Here is a 26869-nt window from a genome sequence, read left to right as displayed (position 1 = left end):
AAGGGGGCCCCAGTTAGACTCCTCCTCCTCCCTGGGAAAATGTATGAGGGAGAAGGAGGGGTATAGCAAGAGAGAGGCACAGAATGAAGGACAGAAAAGGATACAATCAGGGCTTGTATAACCTGTGCTGGGCAAAAGGGAGATCTAGGCCCTGGGCTCTGATGTGCTTTCTCATGCTTCTTGGGATTTTTATGGACTGTCAAGGAGCCATCTTGAATGGGAGATAAAATGGTGAGAACTGGATAATTTTCTCTTTGATTTGTTTATAGGCACCTGCAATTATGCAGGTTTCTGTACTAAGAGACTGGACACTTAACTATGGTCTGGATAAACTTTCTGAATCTTTTATTGTGTCAATTTCTTGAAACTTTTACAACTTTGGGAATGCTGGAATACTCCCAAATGGCATATTGCTAATAACAGTGCTTCCAGAAGAATATATGCACGTCTTCCAGAATCTAATCTCTACGTAAAGTGGAATGCATGTCTTGTTTTTTTTGTTTGTTTGTTTTTTTCATGCACAGCCATATGGTGATAAAAGTTCTGACTGATTACATCAGCTGTTTGTCTAACCTGTTCTTCATCTACTCACTACACACCAGAGGAAACACAGCTGGGAAAGGACACCCAGCAAAAGGCTTCAGTGACTTATCAATTTCAAAAAACACAAGCATTTAAACTCTAGCAAAATGGGAAATATGCTTAAATGCTGTCACCAAATATCACATTTTTTCTGGGATAAGGACATTCCGGGCCAAACTGAGGAACAATCTCCTCTTTTGTCCAGACAGAACAGTGATTCTGAAAGCATTTCTCCATCAAAGGTTTCAGCTGATTTGCTGGCTTCCCCTATCTTGGACCAGGACCACCTTCTTTACCCTGATATAGTCCTTAGCAGCAACCTTCAAGTTGCCTTGGACAAAGAGGACTTAACTCTGCCATTAGAGCTTGTGTTAGCAGAGAGAGGGCAAAAGCACAAAAGCGAGCAGGGACAGGAATATTTGGACAGAAATGAGTCGTGCACCACTGAGAAAGAATGGCCTTTACTCGCTTCTTTACAGTCGGAGCAATCAAATTCTGCTAATTCAACTCCCACTCTGATCTACACTCATGGGGCAGGAACTGGAATTTGGGGTAATTCCAACTCTCAAGGAGTGCAGTTACTAGCACTGTGGAATGGTAGCCTGCAACTAGCACCAGAGCTACAGTCTGCTGGTACCTTTAGCACACCTTTGTTGGAAAAACCAGCAAACAATGCTACACAGCCTGACTTTAACTCAGTAGAAGCAAGAGAGCATTGGGCTCATTTTAAGCGGAAAGAGGAAGATGCCACAGAAAAATCAAAGATTACTGAACATATGCTGCAATCCCTGGTGCATTGGGACAAGAACAAAGCACAACTGGGACAGGAATGTCTGCTGCTGGAAGTGCCCATTATAGGAGAATGTGAACAATCAGCTGTGTGTTCGGACAAAAAATTAGCATGTATAGATAAAGATGTGGTAAAAGTGCATCTTGCAGAAAGCCAACAAATAGAACACCCTTCTCTTCAGATACAAAAGAGAAAAGCACATCATCAAAAGAACACAGCAGAGCCAAGTGAGAATGAAATTGAGAGTAAGGGTGTTTTTCTAATATGTCGAGATGGAGAACCTGGAGAACTGGATTTAAAACTTAGAGATCAAGATCAAATATCTGACTGTGGACAAACTGTATTGACGACAGTGCAGCCTGTGGCAAAGAATCAACAGGAGACATCACAGACAGAACAGGCTGACTCTGAGCAGAAGTGCATTCGGGCCGAAGGGGACATCGCACAGATGGTAAAGGCCATGGACCAGATGGGTAGAATGCTGGCACACACAGAACTACATACTTGTGGGAATGGCCCAGAGTTTGTACCAAAAGAACAAGACAGGATTAAACTCAGAGCTGTTTTAGAACCGCACAGCCAGATGTCAGAAGAGCTGGAGAAAGATGAAGCTGAACCTGAACAGATTTCACACACAGAAGATGTATTTGAAAAATGGCAGGATGCTGAAGAGACAGTCATGGATTGTGAGCAAAGAACAGAAGATATTGATCGTTTCACCCTCTTTGTGGTTGACAAATTGTTCCTGGCCAGTCCAAATGTCACAGGTATGTCCATCACTCATTCATTAATTCATATTCTATAAGTGCTTCATCCTGATCAGGTCCCTGGCTCACTGGACATAAGGTAGTTCATTGCAGGGTAACACATACTCGCCCAGTCATTCCCACACTCAGATCTGTGGATAGTTTCACTCAACCATGTCCATCGTTATATTTGTAATAGCATAAGTATATTATGTCTTGTTCACAGGCAGAACATGCTAAATTAAGGTGTCTGTGCTACTTAATTAGGGATGAGTGATTTGGGGAAAATATAATTGCCATTTTCTTGTCTAATATTGCGGCTACAATTTGAAATACAATTATTTTCTGTTAATTAAGCTCCAAACTTGTTTTTATAACCAACAAGATTTGATGTTAATATTGAACGTTAAATTTGGAGTAATTCATCTGTGGTTACTGTCACATACTCAACAGAGTTTGTAGTTGTCTCTAAATGGTCTAACTGTTATATATAAGTTCAATTTAAAATTTAAGGCTTTGTCCTTTGTAAATAATTGAATAATTTAAATGGCACTGTTTCGAATTATGATTTAGATTTTAGGAAATTCACCTTCCAACCTGGGCGGCATGGTCACACAGCTCCAGGGACCTGGAGGTTGTGGGTTCCAGTCCCGCTCCGGGGAACTGTCTGTCAGGAGTTTGGTGTGTTCTCCCAGTGTCTGCGTGGTTTTCCTCCCACTGTCCAAAAACACTCATTGATGGGTGAATTGGCGACTCAAAATTGTCCATAGGTGTGAGTGTGTGTCGCCCTGTGAAGGACAGGCGCCCCCCCCAGGGTGTGTTCCTGCCTTGCGCCCAGTGTTTCCGGGTAGGCTCCAAACACACAGCAACCATGAACTGGATAAGAGGTTACAGGTAATGAATGAATAAGTCTTCCAGCCTTATATTGTGACTGATATTGGTCCCTATTATTTTGACCGCATTGGATTCCCTAGCTGCATTAAAAATAAAAGTTGACTGTTGGTAAAACACTTCCTTTAAACCTTTAAATTATGGTTATTCTATGACATTGTTGAAAGAACCCCTTCTTACATCTTCATTGTGAAAAGTTCAAATGAGTTACTTACTACATTACATTTCTCCTGTTGCAAGGACCAGGTGTTGATGATGTATTCAGTGTCCAAGCAGAGATGTCAGATCTAGATAGGCACTGTGCCAATAAAGAGCAAGAGGATCCTGCTGTTTTGGAAATGGACAGCCCTGAAGATATAGGATTCACCATCAAAATCCAGGCTCCTGGCACTGAGCCCACTGACTTCCAAGTAAAGACATTATCCTGTGTGTAAACATCAGCTTAGCTGTTGACATTTCCAATTGCCCTTTACATCAGTGTTGTCTTGCCTTCCAGGTTTCACCTTTAGCAATGGTGCAAGAAATCAAACAAGTGCTGATGGACCGTGAGGAGACGTGTCACCGTACCTGTTTCTCCTTGCAGCTGGATGGGAATACACTAGATAACTTTAGCCACCTGAGGTCCATTTCTGGTCTAAAAGAGGGTTCGCTTCTCAAGATTGTGGAAGGTGAGATTCTAATATTTAAAATAAGAACGATGAAGGATTTATCTATGCTTCTCATTTTTTCTATGTAATATAAATTCATTACTTATTTAATGCTTTTCAAAACATTCTATGTTTGTGCTTCACGTTCTTTGAAAGTACCGGTGAAAAAGAGGGGAAAATGTATTAAAGCAAAAGCAAAAACTCATTTATTATCTTGCATTGCTTACAATGTACAGTCTCCATGTATTTATTTACATCATAACCTTCAGTACAAAGAGCCTTTCTGTGTTGAAATATGTAAAGGCTATGATGGTCAGTAGGAAAGTGAACAAAACCCATTTTCTGAAAAGTTGGAACACTAAACAAAATGTAAATAATAACATAATACAATGTTATGCATATCTTTTAATCCTTTTTTTATTATTTGAAATCATACAAAGACAATATTTCAAATGTTGAAACTGAGAATTTTATTTGTAAAATCTATGCCAATTTATGATTTGATGTTTGCAAAACAGTCCAAAAAAAAAAAACTTGGGACAATAACACAAAAGGGTAAATTTGTTTAATGCAACAAAAAATGGCTACCTGGCAACAGATCAGTGACATGATACGGTTTAAAAACAGCATCACAGAGAGGCAGACTTTTTCAGATGTAAATGATGAGGCATTTGCCACTCTGTGAAAGACCCCATGGGCAAATATTGCAACAATTCTAGAATAATGTTTGTCAATTTCATCATATTAAAGAACCTTGGGATTTCATAATTTACAATTGATAATATCATTAAAAGATTCAGAGAATACTGAGAGATCACTAAATGCAATGGACAAAACCAATATTGGCTGCCTGTGTTCTTCAGGCCCTCAGGCAGCACTGCATAAAAAAGACACAGGTTTCTTAAGTTAGAATTATTGCATGGGCTTAGAAACACTTCTCATAACCACTGCCTCTGAAAACCATTCGTCATGCATCTACAAATTTAGTAAATACTAACAGGATCCAGAAACACTGCCAGATTCTCTGGGCCATCTAAGCTTATTTAAGATGAACTGAAGCAAAGAGGAAAAGTGTCCTGTAGTCCAGTGAATCAAAATTTGAAGCTGGCAATCTTGGATGCCATTTCTTTTTGAAAAAACTTTTCTGAAAATCACGGATACTACGTCCTCCAGGCTAAAGAGGAGAGGAACCCTCCAGCTTGTTTTAAGCACACAGTTCAACAGCCAGCATCTATGATGATGTAGGAGTGCATCAGTGCACATGGTTTAGGTCAATTGCACATCTGTGAAGGCACTGTTAATACTTACCGATATATTCAGGCTTTGGAACAACATGCTACCAGGTCTTTTTCAGGGAAGTCCTTGCTTATGTCAGTAAAACAAAGCCAGCAGGACACCTTAATACAAAAATACAAAAATAATTGGTGCATTAAAACAAAGGCTACAAGGGGGACCTGAGTTCCTTGAGTAAAAAAACTGAAATCCTATAACATCAAAATTGGGAAAATATTTCACTTTCTGAAATACAGCAATTTTGTCTCCTCGGTTTTCTTTTTAAAAATAAAATTCACAAAATAATTAAACACACCAAAGAACCTGAGCTGCAAAGCCAATAACAGGATTTTGCCCTCCATTTCTGAGGTGGCTGTTTAATCCACTTTAATTTATTTTTATTTAATAATACTCTATCTGTCATCTTTATTTCAGATCCATATACAATTCGAGAGATTCGTATTCATCTGCGTCACATTAGAGACTTGCTGAAGAGTTTGGACCCAACAGATGCCTATAATGGAGTGGATGGCAGTTCACTGTCATTCCTCAGATATTTTACTGAAGACCATCCAGAAGGTGAGTAGAGTTATTGCACAGTTATTGCAGTAGAACTGTCCCAATGGAAGATGGAAGATGAATTATTTAATAATATACTAAATATATAATGTGTTCTGCCTCTGTCTACCCACAGTCCAAAAACACACATTGGTAGGGGGATTGGCTACTCAAAACTGTCTATGTGTGTGATTGTGTGAGTGTTTGTCACTCTGGGAGAGATTGGCACCCACTCCAGGGTATGCTCCCACCATGCACCCAGTGTCTCCAGGTAGGCTGTGGACCCACCGCAACAATAAATTGGATAAACAGTTACTGATAATGAATGAAGGAATTAATTAATACAAATACAGTACTCCTGAGGAGATTGTGAGTTTGTTCCCAGAAAATGCCTCAGCTGTCCAAGACAAGGAATACTAGATATCACCATTGGCCTCAGTCATTTGGTGGTTATGTGGGCCCTCCTGTTTCCTCCATTTTTCTGCTTATGGGGATGGACTAGCATTAGCATTTGTCAGCTAATGAGACACATCTATGTAGTTTGCATTCTCTTCCAATGTGATAAGTTATTAAACTCTCATTATGATCCCGATCAGTTGTTTCACTAATTGGCCATTTTTATGTTCATTTTAATTTCACAGAGGGTGGGAAGATGAAAAAGAGGGGTGAGGAACTGAAGCAATTCAACTACAGCCCTCCGGAGTACATATTTCCAGGAATAAAAGAGTGTTTATTGACACCACTGCTGCCTCAGTCTAAGAATCTGAAGGTAGAATAGAGGATTTTGCTCTGTAAAATGCACTGAAAAAATCTGAACATATTATTTTACTATTTCCTACAACAGTTATCTTTTGTTCTATGTAGTGTATTTTATGTTATTTGTCCTGTTTATCTGCATGCCTACATCGATCAGCCCAACATTATATTTTTCCTACACTCAGTGTCCATTTTTAACATCTCCACCCACCATTCATGTATACTTTGTATTTCTGCAATTAACCAAACATACATGTAAACAAAACATGTAAACCTACCACAGAATGTAAGGAAGAAGAGCAGGTTTTATCAGAGTGTACCTCCAGAATTTTGGAGTTGAGAGGATGGAATGGCCTGCCAGCAGTTCTGACCTCAACCCCATTGAACACTTGTGGGATCAACTTGGGTGTGCTATTCATGCCAGAGTGACCAACACAACCATGTTAGCTGACTTGTGACAAATGCTGGCTTAAGAATGGGATGCCATTACACAGCAGTGTATGACCAGGCTGGTGACCAGCGTGAGGAGGTGCCAGGCTGTTGTCCACCAAACATCCAGTCCACCAAACACCAAACAAGTCAATGGCAGAATACGCTGTTTGGCATTGGTGGAGAAGATTTGTCAGGTTTTCATAGGCACAACCCAAATACTCAGCTCTACTGCTCATCCCATAAATGCATGTTCCTTACAAATGTGGCACCATTTAAAAGGGAAATTAACAGGCTTTCCAACAGTTTAATATATATTTTCCAAGAAGCATTGATACAATAAAGAAATAATCTACCAAACACTAATTTCCTTACTTTTTGTGCTATGTTTAGTATCCCCACAGAGCAGATATAATGTGATGGTGATGGATCATTCTCAATGCTGCAGTAACACTGATGTGGTGGTGTTATATTATTGTGAATTGCATTGTTATGAGTATATCAGACATAACAGTGCTGCTAAAAATTTTTAACCCTGTGCACACAGAAAACTGTTAGCTGGATATTTTTGGTTGGTGGACTATTCTCAGTTCATCCGTGATACTGAGGGATTTAATACTCCAACAGCACTGCTTTGTCCAATCCACATGGACCAGCGCAATATAAACTAACATATCACCACTATGTCAGTGTCACTGCAATATTGAGACAAATTCACCATTCAAATCATATTTGCTCTGTGGTGGTCCTGATAATTGAGATACAGAATGAAAGGGAGCAAGTCTGAAATTTTAGAAATAAAAAGTTCTGATAAAATGGATAGTGAATGTAGAAACAAGAGGTCGTTTTAATGTCATGGCCCTTCTGATTGGTGTAGCCATTTTGTGCAATAAATAGAATACCTGTATTTTATTCATCAGTTGTTTGTTGCATACAACATCTACCACACTAGCAATATTGTACATTTTCACTTTGATTACACAATGTGAAGTATATTCTGGTACTTGTGTTAATAGTCCACTGAGTGCCTGAAAGTCCTGGCAACAAGTAGCTGGAATCCTCCTCCAGGAAACCGAAAGATGCATGGTGATCTCATGTACTTGAATGTGGTTACCATGGAGGATAGACACTGTAGCATTACAGCTTCAACCCGGGGATTTTACATCAATCAGTGAGTAACCAGAGAATGTATAAAAGACTTGGGATCTGGAACTCATGAGAGAGATATTTGTGAAAATGGACATTGCAATGAGAAGGAATGAAAATGATTATCGTATTTGATCTTGCCCTGCACATCTTTGAATCAGATGGTCTTTCTTTCCTAGATCTTCCACTTACACCTTTAACCCAAAGCCTGTGAGTCCCTGTGTGCTTGGTCATTCTTTAGTGGAGCTCCTTAGTCAGATCAGTCCAATTTTTAAGAAAAACTTCAGTGTTTTACTGAAAAAGAGGTATGGATTTTGTACATGTTGGATATACCCATTTAAAAAATGATACTAAAATGACTGTTGAGTTTTTTAATGGTACTTCTAACTGTTTCTTAGAACATCAACACACCCATTTGAAAGGATAGCCATGCCATTCCAGGTTTTCAGCTGGATTGCCCCAGCCCTTGACCATGCCAGGGACTGTGTTCGAGCTGAGGATACTAGCTCTTCACATCTGGGATATGAAGACCATGTTCCTGGACAGGTAGCCTGCAGAGCTCTGAGGATGTTTGCTAAATAAAGCCTGGACTGGAAATATTAAATTTACATTTGACAGTTTTCAAATATTCAAGACTCGTGTTTGGAATAGTTGTTAAAATCGTCAAGAGGTTTATTTAAAATATAATTTATCTTTCAGCTGTGAGGACATGTCTCATGCCTTATACTTGATAAAGTGTCAGTGTAAATGCTTTTCATGTGTATTCTATATAAAGGGATACTACGCTTGGCTAAATGTAATTTTCACACAGCTTTTTTACTGCAGTTTTGCCAGGTGTAGTGCTAGCGGTGGTCTTAGTCTGTAAATTTGCAGAGCTATCTTATGGTATTGTCAGACCATATTAACACAGCAAATAGTAAAAGAGAGGAACACGTAATGAAAAAATCATTACTAACTTGTACAGTGCATAGTGATTTTCTGAATGGTTTAAATATCTTAAATCCAGATTCGTGACTGGAATGAAGAACTACAAAGCACCAGAGAGCTTCCACGCAAAACCCTCACTGATCGTCTCCTAAGAGACAGAGCCATCTTTAAGGTGAGAATAACAAATCTTCACTCTTTTAGCTGCATCAATTAAAGGGCCCATATCCTACAATATTCTATATTTTTAATACATTTATAATGTTTGTGTAGTTTATTTTGGTTTTATGTACCAACAATAGCTGTAATTCATCAACAGGTTGTTGTTTCTATAACTGATTTATTTTTAAGAATAGTTTATCTTCATAGTGTAGGCACATGAGTTGAATTTGCTCAGCTGGTAGAGCATCGGTACATTGAGCTAAGCAAACTGTGTTGCTCCGGTGAGGTTTAAGTTGCCTCCTGAGATCGCATGTTCAGGTCCCCGCAGGGTACAGGGTGTTCCCTTGCTTAAATGCTAGGCTGCCCTTTCCCTCCAGGCTGTAGTTTCTTCTCGCCAGGGGAGTCCCACTTTCCCAAGTTTCAGAATTCCTCAGGGTCCAGGGGGCTGGATCTTTGGTAGTGCAAGCAGGCAAGTGGCTCTTCTGTGACATTCTGCAAGAGATGGTGAAGTGACAACTACATTTTCCTCAATGTCAAAAAGAACATGATGCATTTACACAAATATTCACAAATAAAAAATCTTTGTGTACTTTTCACAAAATTCTTCCGCCTAAATACAGAATGTTTAATCCTAGAAATTTAGTCTGCTCACAAGTGATTGGCTAAATGCAATGCAGTGGCCACATTCATTTGCATAAAATATAACTTTTCTGAAATTTCCTGGCAGCAGTACACACCACAAACTATCATGCATTGCGTGATTTGATGAAAGACACAATTGTAATGAATCAGATAAAGTTCACATGGATGGCCATCATTAGGCCTGGGCATCTCTACTGTATTTCCTTTTTTTCCACACAATATCCCAGGTATCTGGATGGGGAGTGAGGCTTTATTCTTGTTCTGCAATTATGCTTAAAATTTAGCAAATTGTCTTATAAGACCCTATTAAATCAGAAAATGTAAATAAATGCAATATCTGTTACCCCCAACACCCAATTATACATTATTAAACCATAAAAGCACATTACACAGACCAAAAATAAGGTCTGAAGAAATTAAACTTGGTCAACTACTGGTATGTTACTGGATGCTACAGTGAAGGCCAATGTTGCTGAAGTGTTCCTGTAACATCTACGTAGGTGGATCTGTATAAAACATTTGTGCTAAATCTCAAGCAATGTAAGGGTCATCGTGATTTATTTATATATATATATATATATATATATATTACTACTCTAAAGGTCTGAAGGAACCTGTCCGATTTAAGGAGCACTGCTCACAAATTACACACATCACACACAGACATAGCAGCTACTCAGCTACTGTCAGTACAACTTATACACAGGAGTGGTCAGATGTGTTGCCATAGTAAGCCAGTTTGTGTTTGAACCCTCAGATAGCCGCTAATGGCTATATTTATTTATGTTTATATATATAAGCATAATTGATGGAAACAAAAGCCTGGAGGTGAATATATGTCTTGCCCTAACTGTCATCTTTAATTTAAGCCCTGAATGATGATTGAGTTCTATGTAGAACTCTTAGTTATCCCGTATTAAATTGGAAGAAGTCAAACTGAATGAAACTGAGCTGAAACCAGTCTCTGCGCAGAAAAGACAGAAAGAGACAACTCTTGTATTGTTCAAAACATAAAGATTTTTATCATAAAGACTTTTGGTACTTCATTACATTTCAAAGCAAGTAACTCAAACTGAAATATCAACTAAGCTGTTAACATTTTGAGTTATATTTTGTCAATGGTATCTCTACATTCACTCAAGTACCAGATAGTCAACCACTGTTTAGTTTTGTAATTAGTGAACTATGGGCCTTAGGATGTAATAATCATGGGAATACATGATGTTGAGTGCGCTTCTTGTTTAATTGTGTGTGCTATCAATTTCTTTTAAAGAAGCAATAAATTCTACTTCCATGTGTAACAATACCAGAGATGTGTAATTAAAATTCAGAATGTTTAAGGATGTTGTTTGAAGGTATGCTCACACCAGCAGGAGAAAGGTGTGCTCACATCCTGGAAAGGAATTTTACTTACTCAGTCTGCATCTCCCACCTTTTGAAAATACAGTTAATTGCTGAATATAGCAACTGCCCACCTGTGAATATAATGTTCCCACCACTTGCTCCCCTCAGGCAAATAGTGACTTTGTGTCCACTGCCACTCGAGGTGCGATGGCAGTGATTGACGGCAGTGTGTTGCCCATCAACCCCAGTGAAGATCCATGCAATCAGATGTACATCTGGAACAGTATCTTCTTCAGCCTGGGTTTTGATGTGCGAGAACACTATCAGGAGCTGGGTGGGGAAGCTGCAGCTCATGCTGCCTCCACCATTGACCTGAATGGCATTAGAGCGTACAGCACTGTGGACACCGATGGTCTGTATGTGCTCGGGACTGTGCTGGTGGATTATCGAGGTCTCCGTATCACTGCCCAGTCCATCGTTCCAGGCATTTTAGAGCGTGGTCAGGAGCAGAGTGTAGTTTATGGCTCCACTGACTTTGGGAAGACAGTTGTCTCTAATGAAAAGTAAGTTGTGTGTTTGTGTACACTTACACCATAATGTTTGAAATGACAAGGTAAAAACCTTTTTATTATATTATACATATTTGTTACTTTATAAATATCTTAATCAAGTTAAAAGTCCACTTCGCTTCATTGATAAACCAATTTAATATGCTATAAAATTGATTCTTTTCATGTATTTTCCCATTTCATTTATATTTATGTCATAAGATGTCTTCATAATTCTTGATCATTTTTGGTGGTCACTGAGTCGTACAGTTTGTACATGTCTGTATGTTTATATTCCATAGACTGTTAGCAAAGTCTCTTTACATTTCAAGGTACTTGAAGCTGCTGGACCAACCCAGCAAGCAGCTTAGAGTGCAGCGGCATCAAGTGCTCAGCAAAGACAACACAGTTGTGGAACTGTGCTCTTCAGTGGAATGCAAGGGCATTGTGGGTAATGATGGCCGTCATTACATCCTGGACCTGCTGTTCACATTTCCACCTGACCTCAACTTCCTGCCTGTGGAAGGGGAGGAGCTAAAGCCTGAGTGTCAGCAACTGGGGTTCCCACGGCAACACCCACATCGCCTTGCATGTCTGAGACAAGAGCTGGTTGAGGCTTTTGTAAAGCACAGGTAAGAATCTACTTATACTCTTAGTAAAAGCATGCTACGTTAGTCCAGATCTGAAAATAACTAGTGCATTATAAAACATAAAACCCTATAACGGACACCCCAAGCTACTGAGCAGATGACTAAAATATAAATGCAACACTTGTTTTTGCTCCCATTTTTCATGAGCTGGCCTCAAAGACTCAAAAACAAAAGGCATTTTTATCTCAAATATTTGTTCACAAATGTGTCTAAATCTTTGTTAGTGAGCACTTCTTCTTTGCCTAGATTATCCTGGTGCTGGTGTTAAATTAAAAATTGCCAAATATTTTCAGCATTTAAAATGTTGTCTTAAAACATAGGGTTTAAATGATTCACAGATCACTGTATCCTGTTGTTTACACTTGCAGTGTGTCCCAACTTTTCCAGAAATGGTGTTTGTAATGGGCAGGGAGCACCCAAACTGCATAGAACTGTATATGCTAAATTTTGTCTTTTCAGATATCAGTTGTATATTGAGGCAATGCCTAAAGGATTAGACCAAGAGGACCATTGCATCAATCCTTCTGGAACATTTCTAGTAAGCCACAGCCCAACCACAGCTTCAAACATCACCAATCAATATACAGAAGACACTGCTCTAAACACAGATGTCCAGAACATTTCTTCTAAGGAGACAAAGATTTCTTTCTTTGACATACGCTTCAACCCTGATGTGTTCTCACCAGGTGTGTTGCTTAATTTGTAGTAATTAATAAATATGCATTTGTATTACAGAGTCACATTATTCTGTGGGATAATAATGTGCTGATATCTGAAGCTGTTGCAAACATATAAGTATATAATATATATAAAAAAAGATATACATTGGCATGTACAGTGACTATACACAGATCAGCCATGACATTAAAGTCACCTTCTCCTATCTACATGCATTGTATCAGCTCTATCTACACTCTAGATGCACTTTGTAGTTTCAAGGTTACAGACTCTACTTCATCTGCTGATCTGCTTACATTGCTATTTCCATTTGTCCCTGTTCTTTCATGCTTACAACTACCAAAGAGCAAACATTATTTGGTGGATCATTCTCTGGGCTACAGTTCCAATGAAGTGGTGGTGTGTTAATCTGTGTTCTGCTGGTATGTGTGGATCACACACAGCAGTGCAGTTGGAGATTTTCCACTATTGAGTACTTCGATGTCATTGGTGGGCTGAGAACAGTCCACCAACCAAATATATCAAGCCAGGAGTGTCTTGTATGCCACATACTCTCACTACAGATAAAGGATGACAAACACAAGCTTCTTGACATATGAGTTACTGTCTCTGACCTCGACAAGGTGGACCAACAGGGTAGGCGTAACTATTACGGTGGCCAGTGAATGTGCACAGTGTTTAAAATGTCCTGTGGTACTGCTTTGGTGATCCATTGTGGTGGTGGTTTGGTGGATGTGGTGGTGATTTGTTAGTGTGTGTTGTGCTGGTACAAGTGGATCAGCAGTGCTGCTGGAGTCTTTAAACATTGTGTCCACTCATTGTCCACTGTAATAGACACACCTACCTTATTGGTTCACCTTGTAGATGTAATGTAAGAGACAGTAGCTCATCTGCTGCTGCACAGTTTGTGTTGGTCATCCCATAATCTTTCATCAGTCATAATGGTCATAATTTTATGGCCCAGAGAGAGAGAGACAGCGAGAGAGAAACAGAAAGAGAGATCATAAGTTACTTTATTTTTGGCTTGTGTTCATATTTAAGGTGTGCGTTTTCCTCAAGAAAATTCAAAGGATATACAGGAACAGAAACAGCTTTTAAACGATGCTGCCGCCTTCCTTCTCTCCAGTCAAATCCCTGCCTTTGTGAGTATATTTCATTTGGCCAGAATCATTCAGCTACAAAATGTACTGTATGTGTGATATATAAAGAACAGCGCAGATGACAGTTCATGAATTTGGTAAATAATAAGAAACAATGCTTTCCTGTAATGCTGTAGACTAGGAGCTGTCTTGATCACACCACAATGCCCATGGACGGTGTCACACTGACTGAGGCTCTGCATCAATATGGCATTAATGTCCGATACTTGGGCACAGTACTGGAGTGGATTGAGAAGACTCAGCAGAAACAGAGACTAGATCATGTTTATGTGAGTGTCATTGCTGACTACCTTTCCCCATCATCATGCCCATATATAGAGGCAATTACAAAAACGTTATGTCCAAAATGGTAACTTTTCAGGAGAAATAAAGAATGGACTTTAATATAAAATATATTATCCCAAATTCATATTTAGTGTTCTACTGTGTCCATTCATTATAAACCTTTCGCACAATTTACATGACAGCTGGTGTTTTCAAATTATGTAAAAAATCAAGATGGATTTGAAGAGGGATTGTTCAAACAAAATCTCACAAAATGTGTTTTTTATTTTTAAACTTCTTTCAGAGAATTGCACTGTGTGAGCTCATCACCAGATGCACAAAACATCTGTTCAGGACATACTTGCGGGTAAGTGTCCAAATATTTTTATGCTTCCAGTCCTCAGTTGCAAAATGGTTGATTAATTGTGGTTTTATAGAGTGAAATTGTAAATGTTGCCTGACAAATTTACATAAACTAATAGGCCATAACATTAAAATGACTTTACTACACTCATTATTTCAATGTTCATTTTATAGAAAGTTGCACTTTGGGGCTCTACATTTACACACTGTAATCTATCTATTGCTCTGCAAGCTATGACAGTGTCAAGATGGGAGTGTGGTGTGAGGAACAAAGGAGATGGAAGTACTTGCATAGATGCAGTATTATTTATCAGCACAGGAATACACAGACCAGAAAAGAAACATAAATTAATATGAATTAAGCAAAGACACAAAACCATTAGCCAAAGTAATTACTTAATTCAGAGACAAACCAAGACTATAACAAGAACAGACGATACTATAAGCTAGAGCAGACAGGATAAATTAAATACTAAACCTGAAAGCTAAAAGAGACATACAGACCATACACAACAGAAGGCAGGCAATGGGTTAAAAAAGAAAGCAAAAATACCTAAATTATAAGAGAGAAATGTAATCAAAAGATTACAGAAGTGATCAAGGCTAAAGTGATATACTGACAACAAGCTAGAAATAGAGTGACAGAGGATCTAAAGGTTTCACAGACTAAATAACTAAGGAGTCTAAATACAAATGAAATTAGTCGCAGAATAACCAAGAACTGAGATAGAGCTACACAAGAAGTAGAAACAAGATAAAGATGGGAAACCTAAGGTTACCTTCGAAGACAAGGTAATACATTAACTAAGGAAGGTACAAGCACTAAAACTTGAGACACAGAAGGTACCTAAAACAAGAAAGGCAAAGATAAGACTAAAGCACAACTCTTCACAAGAGACAAACCAGACTAGAAGAACACAAGCCAACCTCGAATGGCAGACAACCAGAAAACTAGGACACACAAAACAAGACACAACTGGAACCTAATCAAAACATGACAAAAATAAAAAACCACAATGGCATGAAGGTCACATGATGCAGCAAGTAGTATCGCAGTCACATAGTTCCAGGGACCTGGAGATTGTGGGTTTAAATCCCGCTCCAGGTGACTGTCCGTGAGGAGTTTGGTGTGTTCTCCCCGTGTCCCCATGGCTTTCCTCCCATGGTCCGAAAACACATGTTGGTAGGTGGATTGGCATGTATGTGTGTGTCTGGCACCCACTCCAGGGTGTGTTTCTACCTAACGCCCAATCAAATCAAATCAAATTTATTAGATAGTTAGTAGTCCATGAGAACTTCAGTGTAGGGACAGCTTCAGGCACTTGGTGGTTGCTGGAGCGTGGGCAGCTGGTCTGAAGTGTGGAGGAGGGTCTCGACAGTCATCCATCAGTGTCCAGACAGACAGGTGGGCAGTTGTTTACTCAGAAAGATTTAAAGGGATGGAACTAGTTTTGAACTGTTTTGTGTTTGTAAAGTAGAAAATATGAAAATTTCCAGAGTGTGGCTAATGACTCCGGCAGATCTGACTATGACAGCTTTAACTAAAAGGAGAGAACCAGAAGGACACACAGACACGGGAGCATCCTGAAACACTGGCATCCCTCCGCTCCACCATCAACAAACCTGAGTGATCGCGAGAAGCGGCGGGACGACAGCACCAGCGTCTCAGTTTACTATAATTCCCTGTGTCCATGGACCCCCCGGATCTGCCGCCTTTATCTATGGGGGAGCATTAGCTACCAAAAGATAAACTAAACAGATGTGTTTTTAGCCTAGATTTGAAGATCATTCCAGTTATTCCGGTATGCTCCATACCCACCGTGACCCTGAACTGGACAAGTGTTTACAGAAACTGAATGTATTTGTTTGTTGTTTTGCTTAGCAGAAAATACTAAGCGCAGTAGTATCGTATCACTTTTGCCTGTTTTGCTATCAGGCTGTGGAGCCATCTGCCCTGTCTGCCTCGATCAGCCATTTCCTCAACTGCTTCCTCAGCTCTTCACCTGACGTGGTGGGGACACATCAGATGGACAGACTGGCGTCCAGGCGCAGGAGCCGGAGGAGGCGGAGCCGGGGCTCAGTAAGCGGGGCAGCAACACCCTGGGCAGGCCTGACCTCCAGTGAGTTGTGGAAAACAGTCCAGGCTGAGGCTCTGGACTACTACCATTACTGCCTATCATGGTGAGAGCTATGGATGCAATGTTTTAACATTTAAATATGTGCTGTATATGGCCAAACTGCAGTTACAGTTTCTACAGTTCTGGTAAAGCTAGTTGTTGGACCATTTCTGCTGGGATTTGATGGCATTCAGCCACAAGTCAATTACTGATATTGAATGATTAGTTCTGGATCATAAAAGCCAGTCCAAATCTTGTAAGCTAGTATACAATGCATAATGTTCAGATATCATTTGAGATACATTTGCAACAAAAAACATACAAAAAAGAGTCAATTTGCCAAGTTATTCTTAGTTATTGCATTATTTTGTCATAATAGATTCTAAACTATAACTCTTTTTAAAAGCTGTTTTTTCATTCACCATTTATGATCATTTTAAAAGAACACACTTGTTTGTTTAGCCTTCAGGAGTATGTAACCAGGTTAGTTGGATCTGATATTGAACTGATATAAAATTTTCTTGTTTATTTATTTAGTTTGTGTGGATACCGTATTAGCCTTGTAGTGAATAGAAAGCCATACTCAGTCCCTCCTACATTGATTCAGATGCAATGGTCTCTCTGTGCCTGCAGTGAGAATGTAGAGGAAGCAGTGGATAAATGTGGTTTGCAAAGGATTACCCTTCTCAGAGAGATTTCCATTAAAACCGGTATCCAGGTAGGACACTATATATCTGCCATCCATCCATTTTACCAGCAAGGCCTTGTGATACTTAATAGTCCCTCTTTGGCAGTGTGGTAACTGTTCTCCTCTGTATTTCTTCTTCCAACCCTATGTGCCCCTCCTCACCCCCACCCTGTGTGTCCCTCCCTTCTGCTTTTCCTCCCTCTCTCACACACACACACACATCCATTTTCTCTCTCTCTCTCTTTCTCTCTCTCTCTCTCTCTCTCTCTCTCACACACACACACACACACATCCATTTTCTCTCTCTCTCTCTCTCTCTCCCTCTCTCTCTCTCACACACACACACACATCCATTTTCTCTCTCTCTCTCTCTCACTCACACACACACACACACACCCACACACACACACACACACACACCAAGATTTTTATCAGAGAATATCAGTTTGATGCCAGACAAAGGCCGGTGTTCACAGAGGAGGATATCCTCAACATTTTCCCCATAGTAAAGCATGTCAGCCCCAGGGTCAGTGATGGGCTCTATCTGCTGCAGTGTGGTCAGGCCAAGGTCCAGCAAGGTGAGTGCAGAGGCTAATACAAATTGGACTTGGTTACCAGATTTATAAATAAATAAAAATTTAAAACACATAATATGTCTCAAGATGTTTTAATAGGGGTGATTCGGTGGCGCAGCAGGTAGTGTCGAAATCACCCAGCTCCAGGGAAGATTGGTGACTGTCTGTGTGGAGTTTGGTGTGTTCTCCACGTATCCATGTGGGTTTCCTCCGGGTGATCCCGTTTCTTCCCGTGGTCCTGAAACACATGTTGGTAGGTGGATTGATGACTCAAAAGTGTCCATAGGTGTGAGTGTGTGTCACCCTGCGAAGGACTGGTGCCCCCTCTAGGGTGTGTTCACCCATTGATTCCAGGTAGGCTCTGGAACCACCGCAGCCCTGAACTGGATAAGCAGTTACAGACAATGAATGAATGAGTGATTTAATACATGTGGAAAACTTAAAAGAACAAGGTTCTAACTTACATGCTGTATAAATTCATTCACATACTCATTCACATACATACTGACCCAATCACACATTCACTCATATACATACTCACTTGATCAATCACTCACTCATATTTTGAAATAATATGCCTTACGTTTTAATCACCATTTTTTAAATATGAGGCAGTCTGGAAATTCATTTTCTTTATTAAGTTTTAATGTATTTATAGCAGAATATAGCAGTTTGGTGCTTAATTTTTACTTAAAGCCATCAGTTATTGCCTGGATTTCATAAGATAATTGAACTGATAAAACAGACATGAAATGTTAACTACAATATATATTGGCTTTCATTAATGGAGCTTTGGAAGTAGTTAGATGAAAACCATTCACCAAAATACGCATTTTATTTTTATATTTTATTTTTATTCTAATTCTAATTCAAATATGTCTCAGCAAAAACACACTGGCCCTTCAAACTGATTTTTAAATATTTATTTTTTTACATTTTCAGGTGCCTAGGATAAACTATTTCCTTAGTTACCATATCTAATACTAATGAGCAAAAATGCTGAACTGATTAATATCAATGAAATAAAATAAAATAAAATCAATAAAATCACATTTTGATTTTCATTTTGGCAGCACTGTGGTGCAGCAGGTAGTGTCGCAGTCACACAGCTCCAGGCCTGGAGGTTGTCGGTTCGAGTCCCGCTCCAGGTGACTGTCTGTGAGGAGTGTGGTGTGTTCTCCCTGTGTCTGTGTGGATTTCCTTCGGGTGACTGTCTGTGAGGAGTGTGGCGTGTTCTTCCTGTGTCTGCGTGGGTTTCCTCCGGGCGCTCTGGTTTCCTCCCACAGTCCAAAAACACACATTGTTGGTGAATTGGCGACTCAGAAAATTGTCCATAGGCATGAGTGTGTGGGTGAATGTATTAGTGGGTGTCGCCCTGTGAAGGACTGGCGCCCCCTCCAGGGTGTGTTCCCACCTTGCACCCAGTGATTACGGGCAGGCTCCAGCCCCACCGTGACCCTGAATTGGATAAGCGATTTCAGACAATGAATGAATGTTTTCATTTTTCCAATGTCAAAATCAGCAATTTCCCTGCTCCCTGCAGAGGATGTCTTATCTTCTTTACATTCTTACATACAACAAAAGGTGTCATTTGACCAAGAGTGTATACATTTTTGCCTACGATTGTGTTTCACTATGTTTACGTCTCCTCAGGTTGTCTAAAAGAAGGCTGTGAGCTGATTGGCCAGGCTTTGGGACTCTTCACTAATGTGTATGGGGCTCTACACAGGGATGTCTGCACCTGTCTCCGTCTGCTGGGACGCATTTACTACATCCTTGGGGACTACACTGAGGTGCGTATGTAGTTGAAGGTTTTAGATTCCGTTTATTTATGTAGAACTCTAGCATTTGAAACACCTTGCCTCTAAGCAATGATATGCCTGTAATGAACTTAAGTGACCCTAAATACATCTAATCTAGCCACTAATAAAAATGGTTGAAGCAAAACAAGCTTGTATGCTGTATCTTATCAGGCACTGAGTCACCAGCAGAGGGCTGTACTGATCAGTGAGAGAGTGCTGGGAATAGAGCATCCTAACACCATTCAGGAATACGTGAGTGTGTTCTTTACTGTGTGTAATGAATCTACACATGTACCTGTAAGTATGGTAGCGCTTGCAGTTTGTGGTAAATTCAACTATATTACTGTGTTCCCATTATGAACACAGACATTCAGCGGTGCACTGAGCTTGTATAATCTCCAAACACATGCATGAAATGAATGTGACAATCCTGTTTTGTTGCACATGAGCTCAAGGTCACAATTGTCAATGCCAAATGTGACTAAAGAGTCTAATGTGACTAAAACGTAATAAATCTCCCTGGCATTTGACTCTGGATTTCACACACAAAGAGAAACATGGAAATATAAAAAGGGAAAAAAACAAATAGAAACACAAACACACAAAAAATATAAACACACACAAAAGAGGAGAAACAATATTAATGCACTCCATTTCAGAATAGAAAATGCCGAATTAACAAGTATACAGTATCTCTTAGCCATACAATATGAGCATAATTCTCTCATAGTCTTCCTGTTGTGCTTCATTATAACAACTTTTGCTTCTCCTCCTTTTGTAGAAACACCTTGGTCTTTACTGTTTTGCGGGTGGCCAGGCAGTCACTGCGCTTCGGCTGTTGTATAGAGCACGCTACCTTTTGCTGTTGGTGTGTGGAGAAGACCACCCAGAGATGGCCTTTCTAGACGTAAATAAACAACAACAGTTCAACAATGGAAATCTCATTCATTTGACACACAAGTATAATAATGTTTGCACATGTGTAAAAGGTTTTGGCCCCCAAAATGTCCTATGTTTTTCTTGTATTTTTGAGGTATTTTCATAATAATTGTATGTACCAAAAACAGTGTGAGTGGATGGAGACTAGGTTGCCATAGACTGAATAGGCAAAAATGTATAAATGCACTCAGTTTCATTCAATAAAAACAAACAGCTTTATATTAAACATTGTTTTCATGGTTTCTTGTGCATTATATGCTTTCAGACCTATCAGAGTTTACTCCCCACAAATCTAGTTTGTAATTCTTTCTCGTTTGTTCAGAGTAAGATTGGTCTTGTGCTGCATAGTGTGATGGAGTGTGACCTTGCCCTTAAGTTTCTGGAAAGTGCCCTGGCCTTGACCTCCAAATATCAGGGACCCACATCCCTTAAAGTGGCACAAAGGTGAGGATTGAACAAACACAATATGATTTAGCAAATGGACATCATGAACAGCAAAATATGTGTTGCCCACCTCTTATGAAAAATTCTCTTTTGCAGTCATCACTTGTTGGCAAAGGTGTATGAAAGCAAAGGGGAGTTTCGCTCTGCACTGAGGCATGAGAAGGAGCGCTACATGATTTACAGATCACAGGTAGTTTCCTAGTTTGAATCTTTGCATAATGTTTAAGCATTATGCTGCATATCTTTCAGAAGCTATGTTTCACCAAGTGGTGTTTATGGCACGGAAAGAAGTAAACCCTGTATGGGCTGCATTCAACTTGTCAATGACACTACACACAAACCTACTTGCTCAATTAATCCAAGCACAGACTTCTCATCAATAGTGACATTTGTTCTCACAAAACTGGTATATTATCATGTTATTCTGCATCACATTACAAATCTAAAGTTCCAAAGCCAAGTAATATTTGATCATTGTGGTCTGCAACTGTAACACCACAACCAAGTCAACATTACAGAGCAAGGAAACACATTGCTTTCCAGGTCTTAATTACTAGCCACAGTAACATGCCTTGCAATAATGTAGTTCACAGAATGGATTTCTGTGAAGCTGCTTTGTAACAACTTCGGATGTAAAAAGCGCTATACAAGTAAATTTGATTTGATCTCAGTATAGACTCAGTAGTGACATTTGTTGCTTAAATGAAAAATATGTTGGAAAAGAACAAAATCTTTTTGCTTTTTTCCAACACACACACATTTTAAGAACAGTTTATTTTGATTAATCAGCCAATGTAGTTAATCATGCTTCATTGCAATTGGTCATTTTCTAATGTTTGACACTGATTTACTGCCTCTGTTGCTTTTTGCAGTAAGACGCTGTGTAGCATGAATGTACCTTTTATAATTTCAAGATTATAAATAAATTAAATAAATAAAAATAAATTAATAAATAAATGCATTTTGGATGCTGTTAGCTGCCAGTTAGTTTAGTCTGACTAATGTCTGAGAACAGAAAATATATAATTTTCACTTATTTTATCTAAGAAAAATGTCAGTATAAATGAAAGTACCAGTCAAGTTTAGATATGTACTTTTACACAGTATATTTTGTGTTGTCTGCACTGCACACATCTTGGACACATCACACCGTAGCTTGTTATTAAAAAATGACATGTCCTAGAAAACCTAGTGGGTCCAGTAAGGGTTTGCATTTGTATGCATTAATTTGCATTTGTATGCATACTATTCATCCTAGTCTCTTGTTGGCCCCCCATTATGCCCAGATAGTGGCCAGGTTTCAGCAGATGACTTAGTTAGGTTCTATATTTGGTTTGGATGATTCAACGTCATAAATGTCAACTGAAGAGGCTAACAAACCCTTAACCAAAATAAAATTCTGTCATTGAGTCTGGCGTTCTACCTCATCAAACACACCTGACAGCTAGCACAACAGCTAGGTGCCAGAAATATCATCAGTAAAATTCAGAGTATTATAAGCAAAATTTTAGGTTAAATAATAAGGGAGAATGTCTTCAAATTCATGTCAGTTTGTTTCTCCAGGTTGGAGAAGCACACGAGAAAACCCATGAAAGCTCAGAATACCTGAAATACCTCACAAATCAAGCTGTGATTCTTCAGAGGACCATGAACATGATCTACAAAAAGAGTTCTGGGGCCAGTATTACCCCTCTCAATGTAAGATACATACTTCATGCATATGTTTTTGCCTGTCCAGATGTGTATTTTGCTAAGCATATCTTAATATTTTCTTAAATATAGCTGAGTGCCCCAAGCAGGCTGTGGATTGTGGAGCAACTAAATCTTGTGACTGGAATTGTCCTGATCCCACTCAGGTAAGCTTAAAGCTCTTTTGCAGATCAATTAATGTTACCAGGAATCAGGTATAAGTGTTTTGCTGCTGCCACGTACATAGCCATTAAACTGACAATTCAACGTACAGAAAAATCTGTGGGGAGCTACTTCATCATTATCTCGTTTGCAGCTCATTGAATTTGCTTGTTAGTTTTGCTAGTTTGCTGTGATTTGCTTATTACAGCATTCAAAACTGCATGCCAGTGGAAATGCTAGTGGTGATAGCTTTCCATTATATGCTGTGTTCAACTGACAAAAGGACAAAGAAAATATTTTCACTGACAAAATTGATTGTATTTTCTAAATGTGAGAGATTAATTTGATACCTGCACCACAGTAAAGTAAAGTTTGGACAGGGACAATATGAGTGAAATATAGGAAATTCAGAGAAATGTTAATCCGTACAAGGCCCTCAGACATTACTGAGAATTATAATGCTACTGTTATAAACATAGCCACATAGGCTCAGGAGTATTTCAGAGAAATATTTGTCACTTAACGCAGGCCACCAATGCATCAACAAATGTAACTTGAAAGACTATAGTAAACGAAGAATGCCATCCATATATAGTCTGAAACACTAAGAAAATATTGGTTAGGTTATGCATGTCTGGAAAAACAACGATGTTCAAAGACAAAAGTGAACATCCAGACTCTTATCACCCAAAGTTACAAATGAAAACATTTTTCTTTTTGAGGGGGTGGTGGTACTCACAGCATGACTTTGTATATATGAGGAGGTTCAATTGATGTGGATGGGTATATTGGGATTTTAGAGAGACATATGTTGTCATTGAGGCAAAATCTTTTCAGGTATATTTATATATGAACAAGTTGGTCCATGAAAACTCTGAAATACTTTTCTTTTTACTTTTCTAATTAAATAAACATTTAAGTGAATTAACAAATTCCAGATTATTGTTTTCACTGCATTTCACAAAAATAGAATATTTTTTTCTGGAAACAGTGCTTTAAAATGCTTTGTTGGAAAATAATTTCCATGTCTTAAAAGGTCGGGTTCTCAATGGCTATCACACTGGGATTTGGAATTTTTTTATACTTAAGCAAAAAGTTGCTTTTAAATTGTTTAAATTCTTAAACATTTTCTGCTGTGGTTCCCAAAATTTTGGCCCTCACTCTGACACACACATACATGCACATATTCTGATTCCAAATTCCATTAAAATTTATTGTAACATAGTTGACAAAACTTTCTTATTGAACAAAATAAAATAAAGTGGGAAATTACGTTTATAGTGTAATTTTTACAAGTGACATAAAATATGTATCTCCTTCATTTGCCTTGCTTTGCACCCTTGAATACAGGTGGGCTCCACACTTTGATAACCACTGATTTTGACTTTTAACAGTTTATTAACATTTTAATCTTAATCCCTTCACAATTCCTCTTCTTCTATTCTTTTTTGTTTTTTATCCTTCATTTCTTCCTCCATGTCGGCCTCTGACTACTCTACATGCCTATATCCATAAAGCAACAAGGATATAAAGACCCTCAAAGCTAAATCTCAGAAAACAGTTGCTTAAATGCAAATGGAAATTTATTTTTAATCGGCCGAGATTCATAGGAGCACCTCCTGGTGATTTGGAGGATCCAAATGAAGATATCCAGTAATGAAGATCTGCAGTAGTGGAGATGAGCACTCAACATTGTATTAAGAAGGGAGATGAATATTTCTGATTCATGAGCAAAAGGTTTTAAAAATCATATGAAATTATGAATGAAGGGAAATTGAAGACATCCTGCAAATATATTTTTTTTCGCATGTTTGGTCTTATTGATCACTGTCAAACGGTTCAAAGTAAGACAATGTCCGGAATGTTTTCAATAAGCAAAACAAAATTAATATTCTAATATATTAAAAAATGAATGTAAGCCTTTCAGTACTGGTCAATTAATGCAAATATTAATGCTTATGATGTTAAATGTTATATTTTGTGATATATCTTTGAATGTCATTACTGTATGAATGAACTATGTGTCTGGAATAAGTCTACATAGAGAAATAGTTTGGATAGATTTGCATGAAACTGAGTTTGTTTGCCTTTTATAGGTGCACAGGCCTGAAAATGCCATTATCTGCATTGTGTGAAATGCAATGTTCATTGTGAGAAGTGCTAAAATAAATGAAACTGGATGCAGTTGAAAACAACCTTCTGTCATTTCATTGCACTGCATAATGTGTTTGCTACCTTTCTCCCTGTTCTTCAATGGTCAGGACCCCCACCGAGCAGGTATGATTTGGGCAGTAGTTCATTCTCAGCGCTGCAGTAACACTGATGTGTTGGTTGTGTGTTAGTGTGTGTTGCGCGGGTACGAGTGGATCAGACACAGCAGTGCTACTGCAGACTATTCTGAATTCATTGGTCCTGTGATGTCATGTAATCATCTATTCAGCCTCCAGCTACGTAGCTCCTCCCTCTCATGCAGAAGGAGTATTTCAGCCCAGACTGGTTTTTGAATGATGCCCAATTCAAGCCAATCATAACAACAAAAAACATTTTATATACAGTATATTACTCTTTAATATGGAAGGAGAAATTAATTAGAAAAAATAAAGAGAGATTCTAAGGGAAAGATGTAGTTATGTAAAAATCAGTGAATGTACTATAAGAACAATATGGACCTTTCAAACAGATCAGGATAAAATAAAGGTGTGTAAACAGTGTAAGATTTGCTGAGAGGACTGTTCGAAGATAATGTAAAACTTAATGCTAATGCTAATTAAGCACATTCCTTAAGCATTGTGATATAATATCATTACATATAATCATGAAATAAAAAATTCAGACCCACTATATATGTGCACTTTTTTTGCAGTGAATAACAGATTTACATTGTTATAGATTAAGCAGACCACTCAGAATCACTGTGCTTCCATAGACTCTAATTTATTTTTCACTATAATGCTCTCAAAGGCCAATTTAATTTCCCATATGATAAGGGACTGGGCGTACTACAAAATCCAGTTCTTGTTCTATCGGTAATATTACAGCATATTTGAGATTTTTGATCTGATATATTTTTACTGCTTTTTCTTTCACCTTTTTTTTTTTTAGTTAGAGCCCATTTATATCTATTTTGCTTTAAGTACCAATACTTTTTACTTGAGCATATTTAGCAGAATAGCCTAAAGTAACATTATTGATGTTTCAGTGTACTAATGCATCAAGTGAAATTAATCCCACTTTGTAAAGTACAAAAAAGTGTTATTAAAAAAATACAAAAAACAAAATTCTAACTAAATAAAATAAATAAATAAATAAATAAATAATGCTTTTGGCTGGATATTTTTGGTTGGTGAACTATTCTCAGTCCAGCAATGACACTGAGGGGTTTAAAACTCCAGAGCACTGCTGTGTCTGATCCACTTGTACCAGCACAACACACACTAACACAACAATGTGTATGTTCACCAATCACAAACAGTAATATTATGACTGCCTCCTTGTTTCTATACTCACTGCCCATTCTCACAGCTCCGCTGACCATACAGGAGCACCTTGTAGTTCTACAATTACTGACTGGAATCCTACTGTTTTACTTTTCCTTTTACCCTGTTCTGTGGTGGTCCTCTGGAATGATAATTTTCATTATCATTCTAATTGTATCCTATGAAACTACAAGCTCTTCTGAATAAACGGGTTCTTGCACAACCAATTCAGTATTCAAATACTAATTTACATAAAAATAACCGTCTGTTCCTGATGTGCCAGAGGACTGAGTATTTATTCCTGAAATCTATACAATTTTATGGCTTCAGCAGTACATTGCATTCCTTAATTATACTGCAAAGGGTTGTGTCTGCGTTATTATATTAATTAATTCATTCATTGTCTGTAACCACTTATCCAGTTC

The 26869-nt window shown here is 38.5% G+C and overlaps 1 protein-coding gene across 3 annotated transcripts; it reads left to right on the top strand.

Moving 5' to 3' along the window:
* The first annotated feature begins 21 nt into the window (after window positions 1–21).
* Window positions 22–25141, top strand: LOC136668419 (clustered mitochondria protein homolog). Of its 3 annotated transcripts, XM_066645929.1 has the most exons (27): window positions 22–231; window positions 603–2139; window positions 3250–3419; window positions 3506–3677; window positions 5364–5507; window positions 6128–6255; window positions 7688–7842; window positions 7997–8122; window positions 8216–8363; window positions 8824–8916; window positions 11058–11452; window positions 11770–12069; window positions 12547–12773; window positions 13807–13907; window positions 14042–14194; window positions 14494–14556; window positions 16489–16733; window positions 17303–17387; window positions 17782–17935; window positions 19586–19725; window positions 19906–19986; window positions 20516–20641; window positions 20996–21117; window positions 21214–21307; window positions 22681–22815; window positions 22900–22973; window positions 24486–25141. In XM_066645929.1, exons 2-27 carry the CDS (start codon window positions 690–692, stop codon window positions 24535–24537), a joined length of 5133 nt encoding a protein of 1710 aa, XP_066502026.1. In that variant the 5' UTR covers window positions 22–231; window positions 603–689; the 3' UTR covers window positions 24538–25141. The 3 variants fall into 3 exon arrangements, 2 of the variants coding, with proteins under 2 accessions (XP_066502026.1, XP_066502027.1); XR_010795497.1 differs by lacking the exon at window positions 24486–25141 and having other exon boundaries at window positions 22668–22815; XM_066645930.1 differs by lacking the exon at window positions 603–2139 and having other exon boundaries at window positions 219–231.
* The last annotated feature ends 1728 nt before the right edge of the window (window positions 25142–26869 follow it).

Source organism: Hoplias malabaricus, chromosome 15 (assembly GCF_029633855.1).
Source record: "Hoplias malabaricus isolate fHopMal1 chromosome 15, fHopMal1.hap1, whole genome shotgun sequence".
NCBI lineage: Eukaryota > Metazoa > Chordata > Actinopteri > Characiformes > Erythrinidae > Hoplias > Hoplias malabaricus.
This window is presented reverse-complemented; position numbering and strand designations above follow the sequence as displayed.